General features: G+C 38.6%; 1 protein-coding gene across 7 annotated transcripts in view; it reads right to left on the bottom strand.

The window, feature by feature from the left end:
* ANKS1A (ankyrin repeat and sterile alpha motif domain containing 1A) overlaps positions 1-26,246 on the bottom strand; it is a 139,942-nt gene that overhangs the window by 104,526 nt on the left and 9,170 nt on the right. For 6 of the 7 annotated variants that reach the window (XM_075195748.1, XM_075195753.1, XM_075195749.1 and 3 more), the window contains exons 2-7: positions 25,134-25,214; positions 21,122-21,278; positions 18,667-18,720; positions 7,535-7,831; positions 1,937-2,012; positions 769-870 (exon numbers count right to left, since the gene is read on the bottom strand). In XM_075195748.1, coding sequence (XP_075051849.1) covers positions 769-870; positions 1,937-2,012; positions 7,535-7,831; positions 18,667-18,720; positions 21,122-21,278; positions 25,134-25,214 — 767 coding nt within the window. The remainder of the gene's footprint in view (positions 1-768; positions 871-1,936; positions 2,013-7,534; positions 7,832-18,666; positions 18,721-21,121; positions 21,279-25,133; positions 25,215-26,246) is intronic. The other variant, XM_075195752.1, reaches the window with a different exon arrangement.

Genomic DNA, 26,246 nt, shown 5'->3' with positions numbered 1-26,246 from the left:
CGCATTGATGTCCTTACTGGCCACCTGGAGAAATAACACCGCATATTTTACTAACTGCCCATACGTGTGGTGGCTTGGCCTTACAAAATCTTAAACTCTAGTTTTAAACCAGTTTGTATATACCAACTTGTGGCTGTGCCCCTAGCAGGATTAACCAGCCAATATGGTGCTCAGGGTAAGGGACCCAGGTGTGTTTGCTGGAAAAAAAGCTCACGGGCACAGCTACCTTTAAATCAGCTGGCTTTTGTAGGTCACAAAATATGAATAACAAAAGAACAGAGTGTCTTTCTCACTTGAAACGATGGCGAGCGACAACTAAAATCCTTTTTTTGTCTTCACACACCGCAGCTTCAAAAGAAAGGGTGTAATACAAATACAAAACCAATGTGTTAACAGAAGACCGATTGGCAGCTTTAAATAATTGATTTGCAGCAACTTTGTTTCAACATTATAGACCACTGTGACATTATGGGATACCAAGGTAAATTAAGAAATTTAATCCGAAAGTATTACTGGATGTTGGTAACACTTTAAATGAGTTGTTGGATATTGAACACCTGAATGTTTGGTACCTGTCCAATTATCCATTGCAAATTATTTTTCCCTGTGGAAGTTTTCCAGAATTCTCTATTCAGTCTCCAGAAGACGCCAATTAAAGAGTTACATAGACAGAAATATCAAGAGTGGCCTGAAAGTGGCCAATCATTGTAATATCCTGTAAGTTATGCCTCCTAACTGCATTGAAAGGATGTGCAACTGAATTCTTACCCTGGATAAGAGAAGCTATCTGTTGACTCTTCTGTGAAGGCAACTCCTGTACAATGTCCAGTGCGGTCATTCCTTTGTTGTCTGTTATGCTGACATCAATTCCTGTAATGAGGAATGTGAACAAGTAAACAGCAAGCACCCACATATCCATAATTGCTCTTTTGACATGGTAGGTACATATGTAAAAATGGAATCCACAAAGATGGGTGAAACAAATACAAATGTGCACCACCAAAAGAACAGCTTGTTAACTACTGACTAAATAATCATGTACTTTTCTGATCTGCTCTAAATGGCACCATCTGGAGCCCTTAACCCCTTTATGAGGAATGCACCATTTATAACCTCTATTCCAGATATGCCATAATGCAGCATGGATGCCAATGAATGAACATTAAAGATGTCAGCAACTCTAAACAGTGCGGATATTGCTTCTGCTGTGTTCTCAATCAAAGTACACAGCAGTGAAACTGAGCACAAAACATTGTAAAAATGGGTATAGTTGCTGAGGTACAAAACAGCAGATAAGTACAGCACCACCAACATAAAATTTCAAGCAGATCTACATTAAAAACATACTAAAGGCATTCACAAATATTGTAAAAAATCTAGGTATTATTCAAATTAAATATATTTAAGAGTCACAGGAAATGCATTTTCCTAAATGCACCATGCCTCCTGTCAGTACTAGAAATAATCTTATGACTTTATAAACGCAGATATCAGAGCACTTAAAACTGTTATGAGGCAGACAACAAAGGAAACATGTAATGTCATAGGCCAATCATAGTATGAGATGTTTGACAATGCATGTATCCATATAACATTACAAAATGTCTCTCCATATTGCATCACCTTACAATGCCACCTTCAATATGAAAGTTTCGGCATGTGTTTTAATAAATCAGCATCAAGAGGGAGCGCTCATTAATGAACAAAAATAAATAAATAATTGAATGGGTTCATTCATAGACAAGGCGCACAAAAAATGCTAACTCATCTCAAATATGCTACCTCTCAAATACTGTCGGTTTAGACAAGCCAATTTATACAATCTTGTATAAAAATGTGTGGATAATACAAAACTATGCAAGCTTTATCTATAGTTCTCCTTTATAGATAATGTGCAAAAACATAAATAGTGTACTGATGCATATAAATAAATCACCAGCTTCTAGGAGCATCTGCACCACATCTGTCTTTCCGAATAAAGCGGCTTCATGCAATGCACTTCCTTTTTCTGTCTGAAAAAGATATACAGTAGTGTAAATGAAACGGGTTGATCAAGTTGAAAAAACATGTAGAACATCACAGAGTAAGACCACAAAACTCACTCTGAAAGTTATACGAAAATTTCTTTTTAATTGCTGTGGGTTACCACATATGTACATCGCTTTAATAAATCACTCCTATTACCTTTAAATATTCAGTTAAAAGGGATGAAAAAAGGTTTTGTCCAAATTGTCCTGTAAATTGTGCTGTTTAGCGTAAAACCGTTTCTATTCTTTCAACAGTACATATGCTTAGAATTGGGGCAAAATCTGATTAATGTAATGAAAATTGTAAAAAAATATATGCCTATTATACAATAGTTAGAGAACGCAAGGCCATTCTCGTCACTAATATTTATAAATATTTTGTTTAGCTACATCAGCACTTTTCAAAACTAAAGAACTACTAACCACTAAATTATAGAAATGATTATGGTTCCCCTCAGTTTTAATACACTCTACCTATAGTCTTCTTTACTTGTATGGTCAGAGAAATCATCAATGTAAAAGAAATAAGGGGGAAAATATGGAAGTTATACATATATGCATTTTGTTTTCAGTCACTGTAAATTCTAAAACTGGGGGACATTCAGATTTCAGTGTATAAACATGCTTTCAAAACATTATGCCTTTAGGTGTGTGCGTGCGTCTCCTATGAAATGTAAATGTCTGTCTACAATTTATGTGATTAAATGTTGGTACTCTCATTGATTAAAGTTAGGACCATTCTATTAGCAGAAACACTTTGTAAGTGCTGGATGGCTTACACATGTATTTCTGTTTTTATTATCTTCGATGCAGATTTTAAATTAGGTCTTTGGGTTATTCCACATGAGATCACCAAAAAAAAAAAAAAAAAGAAATATCTAGCACCCATCTCAGATTTTTTTAGAATTTTTTTTTTAGTTGAGAGGATGTCAAAACAACAAATTCTGCCAAATATCTCCACTATCTGACAATTAGTTGTTTAAATGCTTATTTTTCAATTTATTAAATAATTTACTAATCGCGGCTTCTTTATCCAGTTTATTTGAAGTATCACTGGTGTTTCTTAAGGAATCGAAACAAAATTTGGACCCCTAAGGTAACTCTTCCTCCCGAATCCAAAAATCCAATCGAAATTACTTTACCTGCCTCATGTTTTGCGTTACGGCAAAAACGCACATTTTTCTAATAGAATTAAAAACGCTAGGTTCAATCAGAACTAGGGATCCCATTTTTTGGGCGCTTTAAAAAAAGGTATACATTACTACCTCAAAACATATAAGCAGGGTACTCTGTTTCATAGGTTGCAGATCACTTTTTAAATTTTTTGTGACTCTGGTCATAGTGACACTAACTCTGGTTCCTGCTGCCTTTATGTCGACTGATGACAATCAATATATGTGTAGCTCATCATTACTAATAGGCCGAAATCTGTGATGAGAACGTGTTCCTGCCACAGTCATCATCATCAACCATCAACATTTATTTATATAGCGCCAGCAGATTTCGTAGCGCTTTACAATTGGGAACAAACATTAATAAGACAATACTTGGTAATACATACAGACAGAGAGGTAAGAGAACCCTGCTCGCAAGCTTACAATCTATAGGACAATGGGAGTTTGAAACACAAGGGCATGTGCTACATCATATTGCACAATGGACCAGCTAGAATGCAAAGGTAAAAGTATTGAGCGGGCTGTGTGTGTGGCAATGTTGGTCAGAGGGTTGTTGTCTTGCGTTAGCTGTGTAGAGGATGGTAATAGGGTAATCTAGGGAATTAATATGGTGGTTGAGGAATATCATAACCTTGTCTGAAGAGGTGGGTTTTCAGTGAACGCTTGAAGGTTTGAAGACTAGAGGAAAGTCTTACCGTGCGAGGGAGGGAATTCCACAAAGTGGGTGCAGCCCGGAAAAAATCCTGCAACCGAGAATGGGAGGATGTGATGAGAGTGGAAGAGAGACTTAGATCTTGTGCAGAACGGAGGTGTCGAGTAGAGAGATATTTTGAGGCAAGTGAGGAAATGTATGTCGGTGCAATTTTGCTGTTTCTAGACGGCTATACAGCTTGGTTTTGTAGTCTTGTATTTCGGTTTGTGACAGGTAAAAAAACTTTATACCATGTACATTTTCATTTGCCCAGCTATACAGGTCCAAAGGTGTCAAGATGTGATGGGTTTCCACTGCTTGCAGACTGGTGTGTGTGGCTAGATGTTTAACTGTCCCTCCAATGCCATCACACGGACTCTTACCATAAGATGTGGCAAAAAAAATTCCATTTTGCTTGAATGTTGAAGTCATCCTTATGGAAGCATAAGTTCAAAAAGTTTTTGCAGTTCTTGTATTGTGCACTAGCACCATCACTAAAGTAGAAAACCTACTCCAATTTTGGTAATAGTTTCGCCAAGTGTTTCATAACTACCGTAATGAAGGCATGCACAGTTATGGCTACATAGTCATTGGTATCGCTAATAACGCACAGGCTCACACAGTTTGAAGTGTCACAATCATCTTGCCTAAAATATACAACAAATTGATGGAGTGTTGCTGGTGAAGTGTCCCAGTGGTAGAAGGAGGGGTAAGTTCCGCCTCCTCTGTCATGTCTGCCTCCTTGTATAGCCAAACAGCCCTGGTTGGACATCGAGATCACTAACAGCGCTTACCATCGGGCGGTCAGGGTTTTTCTTCGGGAATACAGATTTGCCAAACGGATCAAACACCCTCTACAGCCCTTGGAGGACTGTTATTATCGTATGGAGTAACACTATCTTCCAGCCTTGAGTCTACAACGGTACTTTTAATATATAGGACTATTATTACCCTATGGATTAACGCTTTCATCTAGCTTTTAACCCACGACAGTGTATATATATATATATATATATATATATATATATATATATATATATATATATATATATATATATATATGTTTTATGTCATTAGTTACATGAAGATTGAACTTAGCATCTGTGTGTGCTGCAAACCCTCCTCATTGTGATAACTACACATTGAATCTCTGCCTTATGATCTGGCAATGAAGAGAATGTGACCTGATCGTGCTGCTCTATGGGATATTATTACAGATAAGCGGAAAAGGTTTTATTTCTGGTACGCATACACCCATACAGATTTTGATTGGGTGACCCCTAATTTATGCCGAGGGGCCTGTTATCTATTATACCCCTGTTATATTCCCGTTTGGCTCACTTGGGTGATGCATTATGGTCTTTGGTTTCCCTTTCACTGGTGCTAAAGTCCCACTTTGGATTCGTGTATGATTCCATTTATGTTATTGTACTACACTATTGTGCGCCTCCTCCTCCATCTTTTCTTTACAGGTATTTCCATGCTACACCGCTTGGCGCAAGGAGAATTGGCAGCCACCTGTACATGGGGAGTGTACTTTTGAGAAGAATATAGACTTTTATGTTGGACTATAATTTGTATACTGGTTTATGCTATAAGCGCCATACTTATATCTTGTATTGTGATCTAATATATAAATGCTTAGTGGCGTCTGTGAAAAAAAAAAACAACAAGTTGCAGCGCCACCTGCTGGGCAGAGTTATACACTGACCTACTAAATTCTTAGTGTGTGTGGGGAAAAAAATTCAAGAAGGGCTGAAATTTGGTAGGGCTCAAACTCATTTTCGTGAGGTAATTTTACCTCATGAACACACATGTGTAGAGGCGTGCGTTAGTGTGTGTGTGTGTGTGTGTGTGTAAAAAACTATTTTCTCAGAAAGGGCTCATCCAATTGACCTGAAATTTGGTATACTGACATTATTTGACAAAAAAAATTAGAATAGTCAAGTCAGTTAACTTCCATCATCCCCCCTTCCCCCCGTGGGAGGGGTAGCAAAGGCTAAATTTACGAGTTGAGGGGTCAAACTCATTTTCGTGAGGTAATTTTACCTCATGAACACACATTAAAAAGGCCGCTTGCGTCGGGAGGTAACGCTCTTCCCCTGAGGAGGCCTGGGCTAGGTCCAAATGCATGACAAGAACCTTTTTAAGACCTTAAGTAGCTTGATTTGACTAGAATGCATGAGTATCATGCACGGGTTAACTTGTATGTGTGTGTGTGTATATATATATATATATATATATATATATATATATATATATATAAAAATATATATATATATATATATATATATATATATATATATATATATATATATATATATACACATATACACATATACACATATACACATACATACACACAAGTTAACCCGTGCATGATGCTCATGCATTCTAGTCAAATAAAGCTACTTAAGGTGTTAAAAAGGTTCTTGTCATGCATTTGGGCCATAGCCCAGGCCTCAACCACCAACCACTCCCCACTGTCACCCCCGGCAACCACCAACCACTCCCAAATGTCACTTCTCCTTCAAGAAATATATATAGATTTTTTTTAAATCTTTATAAACACTTTTAACAATTAACAAATTAAATTAACAAATTAAAAACATCTTAGTATACCAAATTTCAGCCCTTTCTGATTTTTTTTTCCACACACACTAAGAATTTAGTAGGTCAGTGTATAACTCCGCCCAGCAGGTGGCGCTGCAGCTTGGTTTTATTTTTTCCACACACAGACAGACTAACACACACCACTAGACATTATATATATATATATATATATATATATATATATATATATATATATATATATATATATATATAGATAGATATATATATATATAGATAGATATATAGATATATATATAGATATATAGATATATATATATATATATATATATATATAGAGATATATATATATATATATATAGATATATATATATAGATATATATATATATATATATATATAGATATATATATATATAGATATATATATATATATATATATATATATATATATATATATATATATATAGATATATATATATATAGATATATATATATATATAATTCTGCTTGTTGTCTAAGGAGAGCAATGCTGGCAAGTGTGGCAGGACAGGAGGAGAGACTAACAGCTTCACTCCTGCCCGACCTGCATACGGCTGATTTGTCTGCCTCCTTATCAGCAGACTAATTACATAATGATCCTGCAGCTATTCCTCTATCTAGGGAGAAATTTGCTGGCAAGCTGTGCGAGGGGTGAGTCAGATCAGAAGCTGCTGCCTTCTCCACAGGGGTCAGAATGAAGGGAATCACGGGCTTAACACTCCTCTGGGTCTTGGTTCAATCCCTGCGCCGCACCAAAAGAGGGAATAAAAAAAAAAAAGTGAAACCCTAGAAGTATTAACAGTATAGACAGGAGCCTATACTGAAGTGACCTATCTCTTAGGCAATTAGAAAAACTAAGGTTTGAGCTGGAGAGGAGGGGCATTGTAAGAGAGGAGTGTGAGGACAAGTTGATAAGAGCCTAAACTCCTAGTCTCACCTACTATACCCCAATGTCTCGCGAATGTCCCCAAATGATAGGAAAAAGAAACATAGAATTACTTACATTTCTTATATGTTGTATGAATTTTACCTGGTAGTTGATGTCCATAGCAGCATCCAGCAAAACTCGGACAACTGCTCGGTGCCCATTGCGAGCAGCCAGATGAAGAGGAGTGTGCTTTCGTGTGTGGCAGCTCAACAAGTTAGGGTGTGCATTGAGTAGAAGTTTCACTACTTCCAACCGGCCATATAAAGCTGCCAAATCAAGTGGCGTCTCCATCTTGTGATTGCGCATTGTAGGATCTGTCAGTTCCTCGAGCAAAACACGAACCACCTCAGTGTGTCCATACTGGGCTGCACAATGTAGAGCCGTCTCATTATCATTGTTCTGCAAGAAATAAAATGTTCAGAGTTTTAAAACTTTTTGAACACTAGTGTATTTAGGTTCCTTTTATAATACAAAACACTGTTACAAAGACATACAATGTCTCAAAGTCAGACTGATATCTATAAGTAGCAAAGTCTTTCAAATAATTTGAAGAAAACTAGGAGGAAGCAGGAATGGTTAGAAACATTATTAAGAGTTAAATAAAGAGTCATTAATGTGGACACATTTGAGCAACAACACTGAAATGTTCTGATATTAAAACTATAAATTGTGCTACTGGTCCCATATAGTTAAGCAAAGTGAACAAACATTTAGAAACCTAGTAGAAAATATGGCCTTTTTTTTATTTATTTAAATACAATGACATGTAACTAGTGTAAAAGGTATGATAAAACATATGTCATACTAAAAAAGTTACATAAAACATCAGAGCTCAAAATTGTGTGCTTAATACATATAAAAATAAATTAGCGCTCACATTTTCAACAAGGGTATGAGTTTGTAAATTAGAGCAGCTTAGGGTGTGTGTTTCATACATGAATATCCATCCATAAATGCATACATAGGGCAGATTCCTCAGAACATCGCAGCCACAAAATTTTTCACAGAAATCTCCGCTTTTTCCTCGTGCCCGAGAGAGGTGTGAGAAAAAAAATGAATAGATATTTTACCATATTAATGGTAAAAATCTCGCAGCGACAATGTTCTGAGTAACATAACAACTAACTTGAATTCCCCCCATACAGTGCAGAGTGTCCTAAAACAGCACATAGCAAGCAATAGCTTCTATGTCCTAAATAACATGCTCAGTTAACGGTCACGCGCCCAACAGTGACCAACTTAAAATCTCCAGTAGTTGCCAACTTAAGATGCCCAACAAAACAGTAGAATCAACCAACACATACGTCATGATGCGACGGTGTACTCTTTTTTTAATTCAAACCCACAGATCACTTTCTATCTTTTATGCATACGCAAATTGGACATAAATGGACATACGAAACAGAATGAGACCATGGCCACTTTCAGAGATGGCTGCACATACAGTGTTATAGCTCTGTGTATCTAATGACCAGATTTACGAAAACCTCAATAAGTGAGCCAATTTCAATCAAATCATTTTCTAAAATCACACTAGCTTTAAGACCACTTGAGGTAGTACCAAGACAAACACATGTATGGCAGGTATTAGGAACTGGACCAATACCAAAATCAAAGCAGGTGGTCAGAGAATAACAAGTAACAAAAAAGTCCCTTCTAGGATGGAAATGTATGGCATGCATAGGTGAAAAAGGTTTGTGTTCATTATGAAAGTCTTTGCTGTTGCCAATTCTTTTACTCAATTCAACAATCACAGCAGTGATTAACATAAAATGCCAAAAAGTGTACACCATGGATAATGTTACAAACAGAACACAGAGAAAGTAGAAATTGCGTTATTGGGGCACACTAATAACCCCAAAGTAAATAGTGTATATTATTTATTTATATATATATATATATATATATATATATATATATATATATATATATATATATATATATATATATATATGGAATATCACCCGTGGTGATCGGGTTAGAGATGGGGAAGACGCGCAGACGAGTGACTGCTAGTGCTGATACTTTCCGTGGGAATATTGCTTATGAAGGACTATTCTACCCGGACTTTTTAAATATTTAATACCTTGTTTAAGGTGATCTAACAGATTTGTGTTTGAGCGCACTGTATATGTTGTATTGCTATATATATATATATATATATATATATATATATATATATATATATATATATATATACACACAGGTGGCTTTTACCCAATGTATGGATGGTAACACAAATACAAAATTGCATATGTGTATATAATAAATATGTATATATATAAATAAATAAATATGATAGTAACAGTAACACCTCCACAATGTGCGTGTGGCAGCCAACCTCAAAAACGGATGGTTAGTCCAATAAACATAGTAAGATATATATGGTGAAGGGCGGCGCCTTCAGGTGTGTACAATGTATATAAACATATAAGCACAGATGTACAAAAAGTAGTCCAGAGGAGTTAGAACAGGACGGTGTCTGAATAAATGCACCGCAGGTGACTCAAATACTGTAGTGCAGGATAAAGTTGATCTGTAATTGATCGTGCAGAATAATAGAAGTGGTGTGCGTACCAGATATATAAAATCAAACCGCTTATCTGTATAGTAGCTCCTTAGAAATCCCGGAGTATGATCTGCAACCAATTCTCCTGAAAAATTGTTTTCCACATCCTTTGGCAAAATGATTATTGCATCCGAAAGCTACACAAGTCATAGGCATGCTTAAGTATGTCACCCTAATAACAAATGTAATGGACTATACGAGTAACCCGCTGTGTGGCTCATTAAAATCCTTATTGTAAACCACCACATAGGTGCTGGCTGTTAAGTTTAAGCTCAGAGCGGGTTACTCGTATAGTACATTACATTTGTTATTGTCCAATAGTGAGCTCTACAGGCAGCCAGGACCCGGACCCAGTAGGGGTCATCTCAGGGATGACACCTGGGAAGGTAGGGGAGGGAGCTGGATAATGTAAGAAGCTCACCAATCGAGATCTTTAGCAACTCCCCTGGGCACGCAGTTCCCAAGGTGGGATTATGAGGTGATAAAAAGGGCTACCCTGGGAGCTGGACACGCATGTGACTGACTTTGGCCAAGAGGTGATGCTCTGCCAGAGATGTGCTGTGGAACCTATCTCACTGGATTTATTTGAACTGATTTCTTCACTTGTTGGACCTGCTATTATTAAGGGGCCGTGCTGTATTTAAGCCTATTCTGCAGAATAAATCATCCATCTATTTTTCCACTAATACCGTGTCTGAGTGATTTGGGAACCACTTATCTTCACATTTAGTGGCAAGTGGTGGGATCACTCAGTGACAAGCAAGGAATTGGAAAGGTACAGCAGAATGGAGGCAGCAGCACAAACATACGGAAACGCCAAGAATCCTGCAGGAACTTTGTCAGGCAAGAAAAACTGAGATCAACTCAATGGATACCACACTAAGTACAGAACCATGGGGCAAGAAGCAGTTACTCTTCTTATAGGGAATTTAGCAATTTATTGCAAAGAAACTGTAATCGGTGGCTAGAAGGAAAGCGAGCCACAACCGTAACGGACGTTAAAAACATCTTTATATTAGAGCCGCTAATGAATAAAATGGCACCAGAAATTAAAGAGTGGGTGGTGGACAGAAATCCCACTACCCTAGAGAAAGCAGCAGCATTAGCCGATAAATTCCCGGCAAACCGTCCCCGACAGAGGGGACCTAGCAGAGATAAATTTGCGACTATTCAAAGGACCCCACCCAATCGAGATACACAACCGGCTACATCACACCCCATATCACCACGTACCCCAGCTGTGCACTCTAGTGCGCCCAGATCTCGTGGTCCAGCAGTATCGACCCTAGGAGGTGCTAAACTTGCCAACAACCAGGACACATACAAATAAATTGCCCACGGGGAGGAAAACCATTCTCTGGCTTGAGACCAGCTGTGCCCCAAGTTTCAGTGTGCCAAGGAACATCAATTGAGGGTGCTAAGATCCTGATGCACCAGAGGCGGGGGAAGTAGTCTATCATGTGGAGGTTGTAGCGGCAATCGGGAAGGCTACCCCTGCAAATATGAAGGGGCAACTCCAGCCTGTAAAAGTGAATGGCAAGGAACTGAAGGTACTCCAGGACTCTGGGGCTTCTATTACTCTGATACAGCCCAGTTTCGTCCCACCTAATCAATGACTTAATTTCAATGGCGGGATGCCAGATTATGGTTATCCCCATGGACAGAGTTAAATTTGGTTTGGGGCCAGGGTTCGGGGGAGTTGAATGTGGGACTTTTGGATGGATTACCTACCCACATTATTATGGGAAATGATCTAGGGGGTGGTTTGGCCAGTTACTTTGTTGGCGCTCTCGCACGGAGTCGAGCACGGGCTTTGGAGACAGCTCCCGAGGACCAACAAATACCAGCACCAGAAGTCCCTCTTGGATCAGTAGCCACACTACCTGAACTGCTTTCGGTGAGTAACGCTGTTACTGACTTACCTGACAATGACATGAATCTGGGGGAGGTAGACAGAACTGCATTTAGGGAAGACCAACGGACTGACCCATCTTTAAATGGCCTCCGCAGTGCGGCGGAAAGGACAGGTTGGGGACCTCAGGATGATAGGATCATGTGGTAAAAATGGAGGTTGTAACGGTGCCCGCCAAGGCTGATTCTCTAGAGCCAGGAGTGGAAAGGAAACAGCCGATTGTTCCCCAGCAGTACAGTCGCCAGTTACTAGCAGTAGCCCATGACATCCCCCTAGCTGGCCACTTAAAGGGTTCGTAAAACCCGTGCCCGGTTGCTACATTTCTTCTGGTCTGGAGTTAACCAGGAGGTCAAACACAATAGGTACTCATGCAATGTATGCCAATGCTTCGGGGGACAACCACGTCGGGTCCCCCTACAGTCCATGTACATTATAACTGAGCCGTCTGGGAGGGTAGCCATGGACATTGTGGGTCCTTTTAAGAAACCAAGCCGAACAGGGAAGAAGTACATTCTGACTGTAGTGGACTACACAACTAGATATCCTGAGGCAGTGCCATTAGCATTCATAGATGCTAAACATATTGCCCAGGCTCTAATGGATATCTTTAGCCGTGTAGGATTCCCTCCAGAAGTAGTCACTGACCAGGGGACGCAATTTTTAAGGTGACTTGCTGTAGACAGTATGGGACAAATTCGGGGTCGATCTCGTCCGCACAACCCCCTACCATCTCCAGACTAACTGTCTTTGCGAGAGATTTAATGGGACCCTTAAGCAGTTGCTGCGGGCATATTCTGAGTCGGAGGGGAGAGACTGGGAAAAGTCATTGCAGCAGCTATTATGCAGGTACCACAAAGTGCCGCAGAATTCTAACGGGTTGTCTCCATCTGAATTATTATATGCTCGAAGAGTACGGGGACCTCTCGACCTAGTCCGAGAAAGCTGGGAAGGGTCCTATACCGTAGTGGGCAGACAGGGCTGGGTAGATTATGTTATTGCCCTAGATGGAACCGGGAAGCGGGTGGGCACCCAACACATTAATAGTTTAAAGGAGTACGTCAATAGGGAAATAGGGGCCGTGGCAATCTGATGTCCACCTATGGACGACCCAGAGACTGACCCCATACCAGACATTCTCGCAGCAACCAAAAAGGACCTATGGGTGTAGGCGGTGCCCATAGACCAGCAGTTAACAGGAGCCCAAATTCAACATATGAAGGGAGCATTGGAGCGGCCTCAGTTCACCAGCAGGCCTGGGCACACTCATGTAGTGGCCCATCATGTCGACATCGGGGAGGCTCGGCCTATTCGGCAACCCGCGTATCGAATGAGTCCCGAGGTGCTTGACATGATCAAAATAGAAGTAGATGGAATACAGTCACTGGGGGTCATTATACCATTCAATTGTCCCTGGGCGGCCAGTGTCTTGTTAGTGCTCAAGAAAGACCGGAACACACACTTCTGCGTGGATTATAGGAAACTGAACAAAGTGACGGTGACAGACGGGTATTCCATGTCCTGGGTAGATGGGCTGTTAGACAGGCTGGGGTGGCTCACTATGTGTCCACGCTGAACCTTAGTAAGGGATACTGGCATATACCCCTTACCAGGGAAGCACAGGAGCAGTCCCCATTCACCAATCCATTTGGACTATTTGAGCTTACTGCCATGCCCTTCAGAATGAAGAATGCCCCGGCCACCTTTCAGCGTACAGTAGAATGTTTGCCGACATGTTGTGAGGAGATTGCCCAGGCATACCTGGACAATATAGCTATTTTTAGTGAAACCTGGCAGGACCCCCTGCAACATGTGGACCAAGTATTTGCCCGGATTAGCCAGGCAGAGTTGACGATCAAACCAGACAAATGTCAAATGGGGGTGGCAGAGGTGTTGTACCTCGGGCACAGGGTTGGAGGAGGAAATAGTCGACCGGAGACCGCAAATATTGATGCCATCCATATTGGCCTCACCCCAACCAAAAACAGGTACACGCCTTCCTTGGGACGGCAGGGTACTATCGCAAGTTTGTGCACCAGTACAGCACCATTGCCAAGCCGCTGACTGATTAGATGACCAAAACGAACTCCTGACAAATTGACTGGATCCCTGATTGTGAGCAGGGCCTTTTCCCAGCTTAAGGATATCTTGTCCCGGTCCCCAGTATTAGCAACCCGACTTAAGACGGCGGTTCATTATTCAAACAGATGCCTCAGTCTGTGGATTAGGAGCTGTCTTGAGTCAAGTAGGGGAGAATGGTTGTGAACACCCAGTGGCCTGTTTCTCCTGGAAACTTATTGATCGCGAGATAGCATACGCCACTAATGAAAAGGAGTGCCTAGCCTTAGTTTGGGCACTCAAAAAGTTGCAACCGTACTTATATGGGCGCGAGTTTTCAGTGGTCACAGATTATAAACCCCATAGCTGGCTACAATGCATAGCAGGGGACAATGGACGGTTGCTGAGATGGAGCTTGGCCTTACAACTGTATAACTTTTCCATCTCCCACAGAAAGGACAAAAATCACGGAAAGGCGGATGGCCTGTTCAGTCAGCAGGAACCAGACTCCAAGCCTCCCCGCGCCCCTGGAGCTGTCCAGCCAGTCTCTCTCACCACAGGTGCACGGATCAAACAGGGGGGAGGGGGGAGATGTAAAGCAATGGGCATGGTGTATGGTGTTACAAACCCTTAATCTAATCCATACCTGAACTGCACTTTTAGCCATTTTGTTATCGGGAAGTATCAGTGATGGAACTATAACATCTCCTTGAAAAAGTACTTCAGGGGTTAAATTCCACCTCCACAGGGAACCCTCAAGAGTTGAGTGAATTAAGCTACCATTGTTATTCCTGTTTGCTCCCTATTGTCCACTAGTGAGCTCTACAGGCAGCCAGGAGCCGGACCAAGCAGGGGTCACCTCAGGGAAGACACCTGGGGAGGTAGGGGAGGGAGCTGGATAATGTAAGTAGCCCACAAATCGAGACCTTTTGCAACTACCCTTGGCAGGCAGTTCCCCAAGGTGGGATTATAAGGTGATAAAAGAAGCTACCCTGGGAACTGGATATGTATGTGACTGACTTTGGCCAAGAGGTTGATGCTCTGCCAGAGATGTGCTGTGAAACCTATGTCAATGGATTTATTTGAACAGATTTCCTCACTTGTTGGACCTGCTATTGCTAAGGGGACTGCCCTGTGCTTATCCCACTGGATTTATTTGAACAGATTTCCTCACTTGTTGGACCTGCTCTCGTTAAGGGGCCATGCTGTATTTAATCCTGTTCTGTAGAATAAATCATCCTTCTATTTTTCCTCTAATACCGTGTCTGAGTGATTTAAGAACCACTTATCTTCTAAAGGAAATAAATAATTTTGAGCTACATGTTGATCGTAAAGAATTATCAAGTTGAACTGTCTTGGTTATTTAAGTCCCTGCCAAATTCTCCCCAACAATAACCCCCCGACCCAGCATTTTTATATATGACCCTAAACATGCAGGATGTTATTCGCTTAATTAAAACATGATGTCAATCTGTGTGGAAGACATTGCTTCCGATATGATTGGCATTCCTAACTTATCCAGATGGATCAATTTTTTTTAATCCATTTGTTTTTTCAGTTTAGTGGTTTTCAATACTGATTTTTCAAAACGTGTTTGCTGTGTGAGGGTTTATTGTGACATTAAAACAGTTAAATTGTGTTAATTTCTGCAAATGCAAAATATAATTTCTCTTTCATCCTATCTGGGGGACACTGCTACCATGGGTTGCATGAGGGGAGCTAGTTAACAGTTAAACAGTTAATTTGGTTAACCTGCAGACTCCTCCTTTCTGCAACCCCCCTGCATCCTCAGTGTAATGTGAGTGCCCAAGGAGTAGGGCTGACTCTGTGCTGCTCTTGAACATTTCCTTACAGACTTAAAGAAATGTATTTAATTTTATCTTTCTTTATTTAAGATTAGGTGCAGGTGCCGCACGTGCTACTTACTGGGGCTGTGTTGTAGACCAGTGGATTCCAAAAGTTTTCAGTTCAAGGTACCCTTAGGGTCTCCAAAAATTTTTCAAGGCACCCCGAAGCCCAAATAATTACTAAGTAGTCCCCCGTCTTGGTTACCACTGGCCCTGGCCGAGGCACACCTGTGAGATCTCCGAGGCACCCCCCCACAGGGAGCCTAGGCGCACAGTTTGGGAACCACTGTTGTAGACAAATTTCCTCAGAGGACTCCGGCTGCTGCATTGCCAGAGCATGGACTACTCTGATACTACAGAGCACTATAACAAATGACAGGAGAGTGACCGTCGCTCTTAGTCAGCATAGAGCGGCGCAATCCCGAAACACGCAATCATTTTTAGGACGGTACCAAGTTCCATGGTAATGACATAGGAAGACTTGGAACGCACACTGTCACAGATAGCTAAAGGGCGCTGCGAGGTTATATATTGAAGCCAGCGCATCCACCAGAGCCACATAGACCATTAGGCTGCTTGATAAGAAGAGAAGCACACCACTGCGGATATTGGAGAAACAAGGAGCAGCATAAAACGAGGACACCCCTACAGAAAGTGGTGACTTAGTGTGTCCCTGAAAAGAGCAGGAAAATGGCAGCTGTCTGTTATCAGATACAGAGGCAAGCTTTATAGTCTGCATTCTGCACACAGACCTCTCCTCACGCTCCACAGAGGGTCCAGGGCCATACAGGAGGGCTAAGTACCTTTCTCATCCTAAAAGACTTTTGTCTTTTGACAGCCATATATACAATAGTTTAAAGATGTACGTGCTGCTAGATTACAGAGTTTATAAACGCTAAATACAGGTCACACACATACTGTATCCTATGGTTACATACTCAGGGTATACACTGGTACTCTACATATATATGTGAAAAAATATATGCACACACTCACTTGCGCGCATAAATATATATATATATATATATATATATATATATATATATATATATATATATATACATACATACATATACACACACACATATATATATATATATATATATATATATATATATATATATATATATATATATATATATATATATATATATATATATACACACACACACACACACACACACACACAGTCAAGTCCATAAATATTGGGACATCGACTCAACTCTCATATTTTGGGCTCTATACACCACCACAATGGATTTGAAATTAAACTAACAAGATGTGCTTTAACTGCAGACTTTCAGCTTTAATTTGAGGGTATTTACATCCAAATCAGGTGAACAGTGTAGGAATTACAATGGTTTCTATATGTGCCTCACACTTTTCAAGGGACCAAAAGTAATGGGACAATTGACTCAAAAGCTATTTCATGGACATGTGTGGGCTATTTCCTCGTTATTTCATCATCAATTAAGCAGGTCTGGGGGTAAATGTAACATACCCTGGTTTTGTCAACTCCCGCGAGTTCGGCGTCTTCGCAGCTTAAATTTAAAGCGGCGCTGCCTTGTAAAGGGAAACCCCTGGAGTTGATTCTAGGTGTGACATTTGCATTTGGCATCTGTTGCTGTCGACTCTCAATATGAGAGCCAAAGAGCTGTCACTATCAGTGAAGCAAGCCATCATTAGGCTGCAAAATCAAAACAAACCCATCAGAGAGATAGCAAAAACATTAGGTGTGGCCAAATCCAATGTTTGGAACATTCTTAAAAAGAAAGATTCTTAAAAAGGAGAGCACAGCAACACCAAAAGACCCGGAAGACCACGGAAAACAACTGTGGTGGATGACAGAAGCATTTTGTCCCTGGTGAAGAAAAACCCCTTCAAGAACACTCTTCAGGAGGTAGGTATAATATATATATATATATATATATATATATATATATATATATATATATATATATATATACATATATACATATATACATACACACACACACACACATATACGTACACTACCATAATTGTTCCCTACATGCAGTGTTGTGATCCGCATACTTGTAAAATCCAAAAATCCAACATCTCTATGTAAACCATATACAATCTCTTGAACAAAATAAAACTGGAAACTAAAATGGCAGAATGCACCGGTCATTGTTCTGTATACATTAATAAAGTACAGACATATACTGGCTTTAAGAACAGAGGATGCAAGAATAGTAAGAAAACTAGAATAAATAATTTAAAAAACATCAACGGGCGCTTTGAAAAACAGAGATCCCAGCATGCTACGAGACCATACGAGGGGAAGGAGTTTAGCCTTTTATAGCTAAATTGAAAGAGCACAAATTTCAGCCACCCCAATGTTCCAGTATTTGCCTTGAGGATTAAAGAGAACATAGGAGCTTCATTCAATTTACCCAAGGCTCAACACAGCAGGACATAGTCCCTACATTACATTGGTGGGAAGAGTTTTAACTACAACTACTGTGGGTATGTGACTACCTGGTACAGGATACAAGGCACTGTATATCAATAGTTTGGGAGCTACAGACTATTTTTGGAAAAACAGTTTGACAAATAGGGGCATATTCAATTCGGTTTCCGGTCTACGGTAACGTGAAAGTGCGCAGTATTGACAGTAATACGGTACTGTAATAATGCGGATTTTCCTACGCAACCCTATGGGGTGCGCATGGGTCGTTCCGGCTCGTTAGAGCGGACCGGATACCTAATTCAATATGCCCCATAGTATTATAGCAGCTACGTAAATAAAACATCAACTGGGTTGTGAAATTTAAAAAGGAGCCGGCATAATGAACACAAAAGGTTGGCAGGAAAATGGTGTACACACCTTAGCATTCACATAAGGATGGAAAGGGCCATACTTTTTCACTTCTGGGCCATTCTACAAAAAAGAAAACAAAAAATGGAGGAAACAAAAAAAAGGACAGGTTGAAAGTGATAAAATGGAGATGTGGGCTAAAATACCTGTGGTAACAAAATAAAGCAAACAAACTTTTTAATCAAAACATCACCAGGGTCCAGGTTAGGTTTATATTAATAAAAAAAAATATTTTTGTTTAAGGAAAAATTAAGAAAAAACACAAGGAGTAAAGAAAGCAGGGATAGGCAGAAGCAGAAAACAATCTAGAGAGCCTTAAGTACTTCTCAACTTTCCAGTTACTGAACTAAGGCAGAGCAAGTTATAGTTCAACATATGAGCTATCACTGGTTGTTTAAGCTTTGGCTAACATGCTGCATTCATAGAAGACACAAAAACATAGTCAAGGGAGAACTACAATTTAAGTGGATACAATAAAGTGAAAAAAAGCAATGAAAAGCTGAAACCAAAAGAAAAGCAGATTTTGTTTACTGCAGTATAGTTTTGACTACAAATTTGAGATTAGAGTGAGAATTGGGTAGAAAGATAAACAAAACGCTTGCATCATTCAACCTGCTTACAAAGCTAAAATTAAATGTGGCATAGAAATAAATGTACACAGCATACTATATGAAAAATAATTAAGTTGTAACCCACTAAGAACCAATTATATGTTGCCCTTTAATTAAAGAAATCCCTCCCCTTTTTAAAGCTCTCCCACCAATCCAAATCAGAAGCAGGAATTGACATCTACAAAGCGAGAGCGTGAATAACCCCTGTATTGATTCTTATAGAATATATAGAACAGTAAATGAGATGCAACCTTTGACTTTACAAGTTGGCCTCCCTTCTACTGCAACAAATCACAAGGTGTGACGCAGATGTCATACAATGCCAGTCGACCCCAGCAAGCTTAAGAGCTCTGAGCTGACAACACCTGTTACCAAAAACCTCCTTTGTCTTAACATTCTGTTTATTTTCAAGTTTTTTTATTGTATCTCATTATAATAAATTAAAACAGCAGAGTATGAATTATTATCATGACTTTATGCCACTGTACTGATTCAATGTATGAATCCTACAGGCGACGCAAGGTTTTCTGCATGTCCTTACCCACAACCACTGGACTTTTACTACATCCTATTTATCCTTCACTGATTTAACAGTTGAGGGCAATTTAATATCACAACCTATGTTGAAATGTAGTGATAAAAAGGGCACAAATTGACTAGAAAGAGAATTTAATTTGCCAAAGCTAAAAATACCATTCGCAAAATATAAAAAAAAAGGTTTAAGGGCTCACTATAACTAAAGATACTTCAGAGTTTGATAATGCAAGTCAAATTATTTTCATTAATCCTAAAGACTGCAGAGATTCTTTGGTGGTTAAACAGTTGATAGAAAGACAAATGCCATGCAGTGAAATACATAACAAAATTATATACAATGTTAATTACATGCACAATTAATAAAATGACTCAAGATCTTAATCCCGATTGATCTTGATTTCTAATTTAGTGTAAATGATTTTAGTTTTTTTGTATAAAATTGATTTCACCAGAAATCCCCTAGACATAGTAACTGAACATGTACTTACATTATGACTGAGATAGATTAATCTATATCTCTATCTATATTTCTCAATATGTACACCTTAGCAAAAAAAAACAAAAAACAAAAAAAACAACGTACAGGGGCCAGGTCCTCGCATTGCCCCCTTAATAGCACCAATGTAACTGTCGCTGTTTTAAGTGATGTCCTTCACAATATCAGGTTGTTGTGCTGCCGAATTTTATAGTAAGTTTGCCAGAAATCTTCTCTTTAAGTATTTTATTTAGTCTATATTTTGTACATGTCTACATTACAACTATCGCCATTTTCAGGTCTCTTTTATAGTTGTCGGTGTTTCTGTAACCGCAATTACATAACCCATTCACATTAACAACAAACAATAACACTTTAAACAAGCCAGTATGAATTAAGGATAATTGTGCTGATGCTCATTGACTAAGTTGAGTAGACTGGCGGGGAGCTAGAAAGAAAGAAAGATGCAAGCAAATGGGGAATAAATTTAATGGAAGCAAGTGAAGATGCCAGCTGTAAAGATTTGTTAACTTAAAGATCAAGTGACCAATAAAGCCATAAAGGACTTTTTATATTATACATTGTTGAGAGAAAAAGTTAAGGAACCCCATTATTCTTGAATTAAAGAACACATCAATCTCAGGATTCAACATGTTTGATGGGAAATGTATGTGAACATGTAAGATAATCAGCCCTATTATAGCTGTCATTTTAAGTCAAGACTTCTTATCAAATAGTTGATAGTGGTAAGGGTTTTCAACTCTAAAAAAAAATAATTTCGCATACAATTAGCAAATGAAGATAAATATTAAAAGAAAAGGAAAGATTAATTCAAACGTACCTGTTCGTTGACCTTAGCATGTGAAGGTCCATGATGAATGAGTAGACGTACAATGTGAGCATCTCCTTTCCATGCTGCCAGATGCAATGGGAAACATCCTTTACAATCAGCAATGTTTGTTACAACCTCATTCCTCAACAAAACCTCCACCACTTCCCTATTGGAAAAAAAATATATATATATATAATCCTGTGTAAATTTTATTATTTAATAAGGAAATTAAATCACAATAACACAATTTTTTTGTGTCAGTTATCATATATAGTAAGTACTCTCCTTCAACTTTACCCTTACAGTTTAAATTAGATGTCTTTACTTCCATCTTCCAGAGCAGCATGTGCTTTACTAATTTACAAGGCAGAGGTTGTTTGGGTGTACCATCAATAGAAAAGCATCAAATAAAATATATGGCTAAATTGGCCAAACTCTTTTACAGTAGTCTTATCCTTTACTAAAAAAAAAACAATGTAAGCCTATGTTCTTGCTACCAGTTTAAATGGTGTGATCTTTGTTTATAACAATCAGACTGATTTCAAGCTGTTGAATGCAAGCTATATATATGTACACAAACCTCCATATTTCCCATTTTTCTTTGGATGGAGATGTATAAAAAAAGCTTTTCACTCTACGTAATGCCAGTTTTTCCTCCCATGCATGTATTGTGTGGTCAAACCACTTACCATGTAGCTACTTGTTGATCATCAATTGACTTTACTTGGCTCGGACATCCAATTATGTAATTTTAGCAAAATTGTTACATACGAGTTAAACAAAACCGCCAACCTATGAGCCTACATTGGAAAATAGGCCAGTTCTGTTCATGTATGGGCACTTTTATACAGATAATGTGATTTGATATGTCTGAGATGCAGGGTTCTCTGCGGCTAGAGTATTCATTTTGTCGAAGTCAGCAAATTGGATAAAGTCATTTTAATTAATATCAAGCAAATTTGGTTGTCTTTGTCTGAAAATATGCGTAGAGTACGCTACGGTGTATTAGGGCGGATCCAGCCGCAACACGTGGCAATAACAAGGTTTCACACTTTTACTCACATTTACACGAACACATACACTTGCAAATAGTACACATTAATTGTAGTTGCAACACAGTCATTTATATCGAAATATAGTAGTATTTATGTTTAATATTATAAGTTATGTGTATGTTAGTAAAACATGAGGTTCAGGTTGCAGGAAATGTGTCATGTTTGGTATCAGTTTAATCCCCTATTCATCAGCAGTTGTGCGATTCATTCGCTGAAGAGATCGCAAATTGCATACTCTAGTTATTGATGTTAGGGAATAAATGTTTAAAGTGATACTGACTATAAAATGCGAATAGACTAGTTGAAAATGGAGTATTGGAAAGTCGGAGCACATCCTGTGAGCCCCACCTTTGGATATTTTGGTTTGAACTGGCCTATGACCTGCAGTATACTGGACCTTCCTGAAGCCTGGACCAATAGAAACAAGCCTCACCATCTGCTTTGCTTCACTGTATTTCTAACTGCATATAAGCAGGGCCTCTGGGTTTAGTGACCAGTCTTCTTTGACCACAGACTTCAGACCTGAATGACTGTTCACTGGATCCAGAGCGCCTGCGATAAGTAACGGCTGTACTTATTATTATTTCGCTTGAATTATTCTGCTACTTTTGGATAATAAATCTTTTGTTTGTTGGAAACACAAATCGAGATTCGACAATTGTTATTGGATAGCGACAAAAGGTGCATAACAATTTTTAAAGGAAAGTTTGGCTTGTATTCACAGTTAACCATCAAAAAGGATGAGCCCACCTTTTATATTGAGTATTCAACTCTTTAATTGGTAATACATTCATATACCTCACTACATGAGTCTCTCAAATTCCAGAGAAGATATAGAGTATTACAGTTCAGTTCAGCTCAAAATACTTTTTGAAAAAAAACTGTTGCCTTCAACTTCCTCCCACCTGCTCTTGACGGGGCAACCTTAGGAAAAAGTGTATGTATGCCCCAAATGCTAAATATTGCGATGGATCCTGGATTTATTCACTGCTTGGAAAAGAAAAACCTTACAGTCATATAAAAAAAACTACCCAATGATGTTCTAAAAAGGGCACATTAGATGCCCATGTAGGGTCTTTTCAACCATCAAATTCTAATACACAGTTCTCAAGGTAGTGTGCAGTGATAACCATTACACGGTTTGACATGCAATAGCTAAATATGAACACCATTCATCCGTTTCCCATAAAATATACATCCACCCCATGGGTTTGCTTTGCCTACCTAGCTTAAACAATTTGTTAGAAACACACTATAGCTGTACAGATAAAACATATCAATGCCACAGCAGGAGGAATAGAGGGCATTTATGCATACAGGACTCCCAATTTTTTATCAGTTTAACATACTCCGCTATTAATAGTGTATCTTATTGATCAATTAAGCGAAGTGTGTAGTTCTATTTGCAAAATATAGTTTACGGGACTAATTCATATATTTATTTAAAAAAAACTAAACGAAACCGAACAAAACCAACAGCCCAAAAAGGGTCAGAACTTAACGTAGAGACTGTAGATTTGCAGAAATGTGGGCATGGTTGGGGGGGATGAATAATGGGGTTTTGTTTTGATTTTTTGGGGGGGGGAAGATGCCATAAAGTATGTGGATATTGTCACCTCACTATTGTACAGAGCACGCCTTCAACAGCAAGTATGCCCGATAAGGAAGATTGGAAGTATGTGCTATATTCTATAAACTATCTTTCATTTAAATAAAAAAACAAAAATTAGAAAACTATGATCAACCAAAATAGTAGTTTTTGTAGATACAGAACATGCAAAATGCAACATTTTTCAATCTGAGAATCAATAGAGAAATTTACCCTGCCATGTCAGAATAAATTTAGACAAGACACACTATAGATGCCCACACTGTAATTCTTTACTTTGGTCTTTTAAGACCAAACTGGTCATTAATATGCCTAGGCTGATCAAAATTATATTCGATTTGCTTTTGTATAAAGGTTAAATTTGTCAACCAAAGACTGCATGAGTGGGAGTGTACAGTAAATGAGTGGCAATAAAATTTTCTCTCACCAATTTGGTCATCCACAAACTTAACACAGACCCAGAAAATTATGCTGAAAAGCCATATCACAGAGTTTAGCAAAACCACCTAAGCAGAGTAGTTGGCCTTATGGATAAAAGTAAATTGTGGGTGGATTATTCATAAAAATTACGAAAATTGGGAAGAAGTTCTACAGATTCCCAGACAGGTTTTTGCCAACTACACTTATGATTAGACATGGTTGGAATCTCTCCACGCGACTAATTTATCCTCAAATCAAGACGCTTGATCCGTTCAGAGGACTCTAAAGTATCCAGTATATTAGTGACAACAAATGAATTGTGCATATTACATGTACTGCATGTAACAGATGTACAGTTTCTTCTCAATTTCCCTTTTTATATGCTCACATTAAATTACCAACTTCTATGGCAAATATAAAATTCATGCATATATTTCTAAGATTGTAGACATTCCATGGTCTGGCTTACCAATACATTTTCTGCAAAACACTGTAGGGGTATTCACACATTACTATAGGCTCAAAATTACCACAAGACATTGGATTTGAAGCAGGAAAACCCAAAGAGAGATATTTTTCTAAAAAAAAATGCCTAAACCATTTTAGCAAAAAATACTAGACAATGAAGCACATTTTCTCAATTTCTTAAGCATGGTATGTCTGTATTAACTGTACATTGCAAAATGGTGCAGCAGCCATCCCATCAACATTATAGATACATTTAAACTGATCATCAAATTCATTCACATTTTGTCAGGGTGTTGAGCCTGGCAATGGCTGTGGTGAGTATATTGGAGGAGACAAGGGTCTTAGAGAATCTCAATTATGACAGATGGATGACTAACTTTAAATAACATTTTCATTTTTAGGCGGGAGTTTCTAATATCCTGTGTAGGATGAATATTACCTAAGCTGAAATAGGAGGTATAATACTTACTTGTGCCCATTAAGAGAGGCATGGTGTAAAGGGGTGTATCCTGAGCTGTCAACACAATTCACATTGGGGCCACGCCAAATACTGAGGAAATAAAATGGTTGGAAAAAAATTAATGCTGTGGCAATCCATACACCATGTTAATAGAAGGAATAAATAATGGAGATTTAAAGCAGTAATGAAAAGGAAAAATAAATGTAAAAGTTGGAGGGAAGGTTGTTACACAGACAGTCTACATATATATCTCCACAATGTTCATTTCGTAGAACAGCCCAGCATCACTGTTTAAAGGGCATTCTTTGAACATTGGTGCTGGTCTGTCCTATAGAATGAACATTGTAGATCTATATATTTTTTATGGTCTCCGCACAGTTATCTTTCACATTTATGTAAATATGTATTTATTTATGTAGATAGACAGACAGACCTATATCTAGTCATCTACGGAATTATTGGCACGCCTCAAGAAATTTGGCAAAAACAATCATATAAAATGTAAGCAATTTCTACTAGCAATTTTGAGGAATATTTGAATCATCATATGTTGTTTATTTCATAACAGAATAAAACAACACCTTGTGTAGGAATTCTCTAAAAGAATAGTGTATTATTTAAAAAACATATGGGGCAAAATTATTGGGTACCCATAAAGAATATTTAAAAAAAAAAAAAACAACAAAGTAATTTGCATTTTAGTGCAAAAAAATGGTAATTTCCTGATTCCCTGGGGTATAAATAGGAGGTTACATACACGTAAAATCCATCAGTCATCCATCAACAAGATTAAAACCAAAGAGCTGGCAATTTAAATGATATAGAAAGCTGTAGACCTGCACAGACTAGGAAATGGATATTAAAAGAAAAAATAGTAGTCAGAGGAAATTACCATTCAGCATAATCAGGGCAATAATAAAAAATCTGCCCGCCTGCCAGAAGGCTGAAACTTGGCCATTGGTGGACCTTTCGGCAAAATTATGACCCCAATCCACACAGAAATTGTTGTGGGAACTCAAAATCAAAATTTTGCAATGGCCTTCTCATTCTCTAGATTTTAACAAAATTGAAAACCTGTGGTGCGTATTAAAGAGGGCAGTCCACAAGCAACGACCCAAAAAT

Source organism: Mixophyes fleayi, chromosome 2 (assembly GCF_038048845.1).
Source record: "Mixophyes fleayi isolate aMixFle1 chromosome 2, aMixFle1.hap1, whole genome shotgun sequence".
Lineage (NCBI taxonomy): Eukaryota > Metazoa > Chordata > Amphibia > Anura > Limnodynastidae > Mixophyes > Mixophyes fleayi.
The sequence above is the reverse complement of the archived record's forward strand: the minus strand, read 5'-3'. Positions and strand labels throughout refer to the sequence as shown.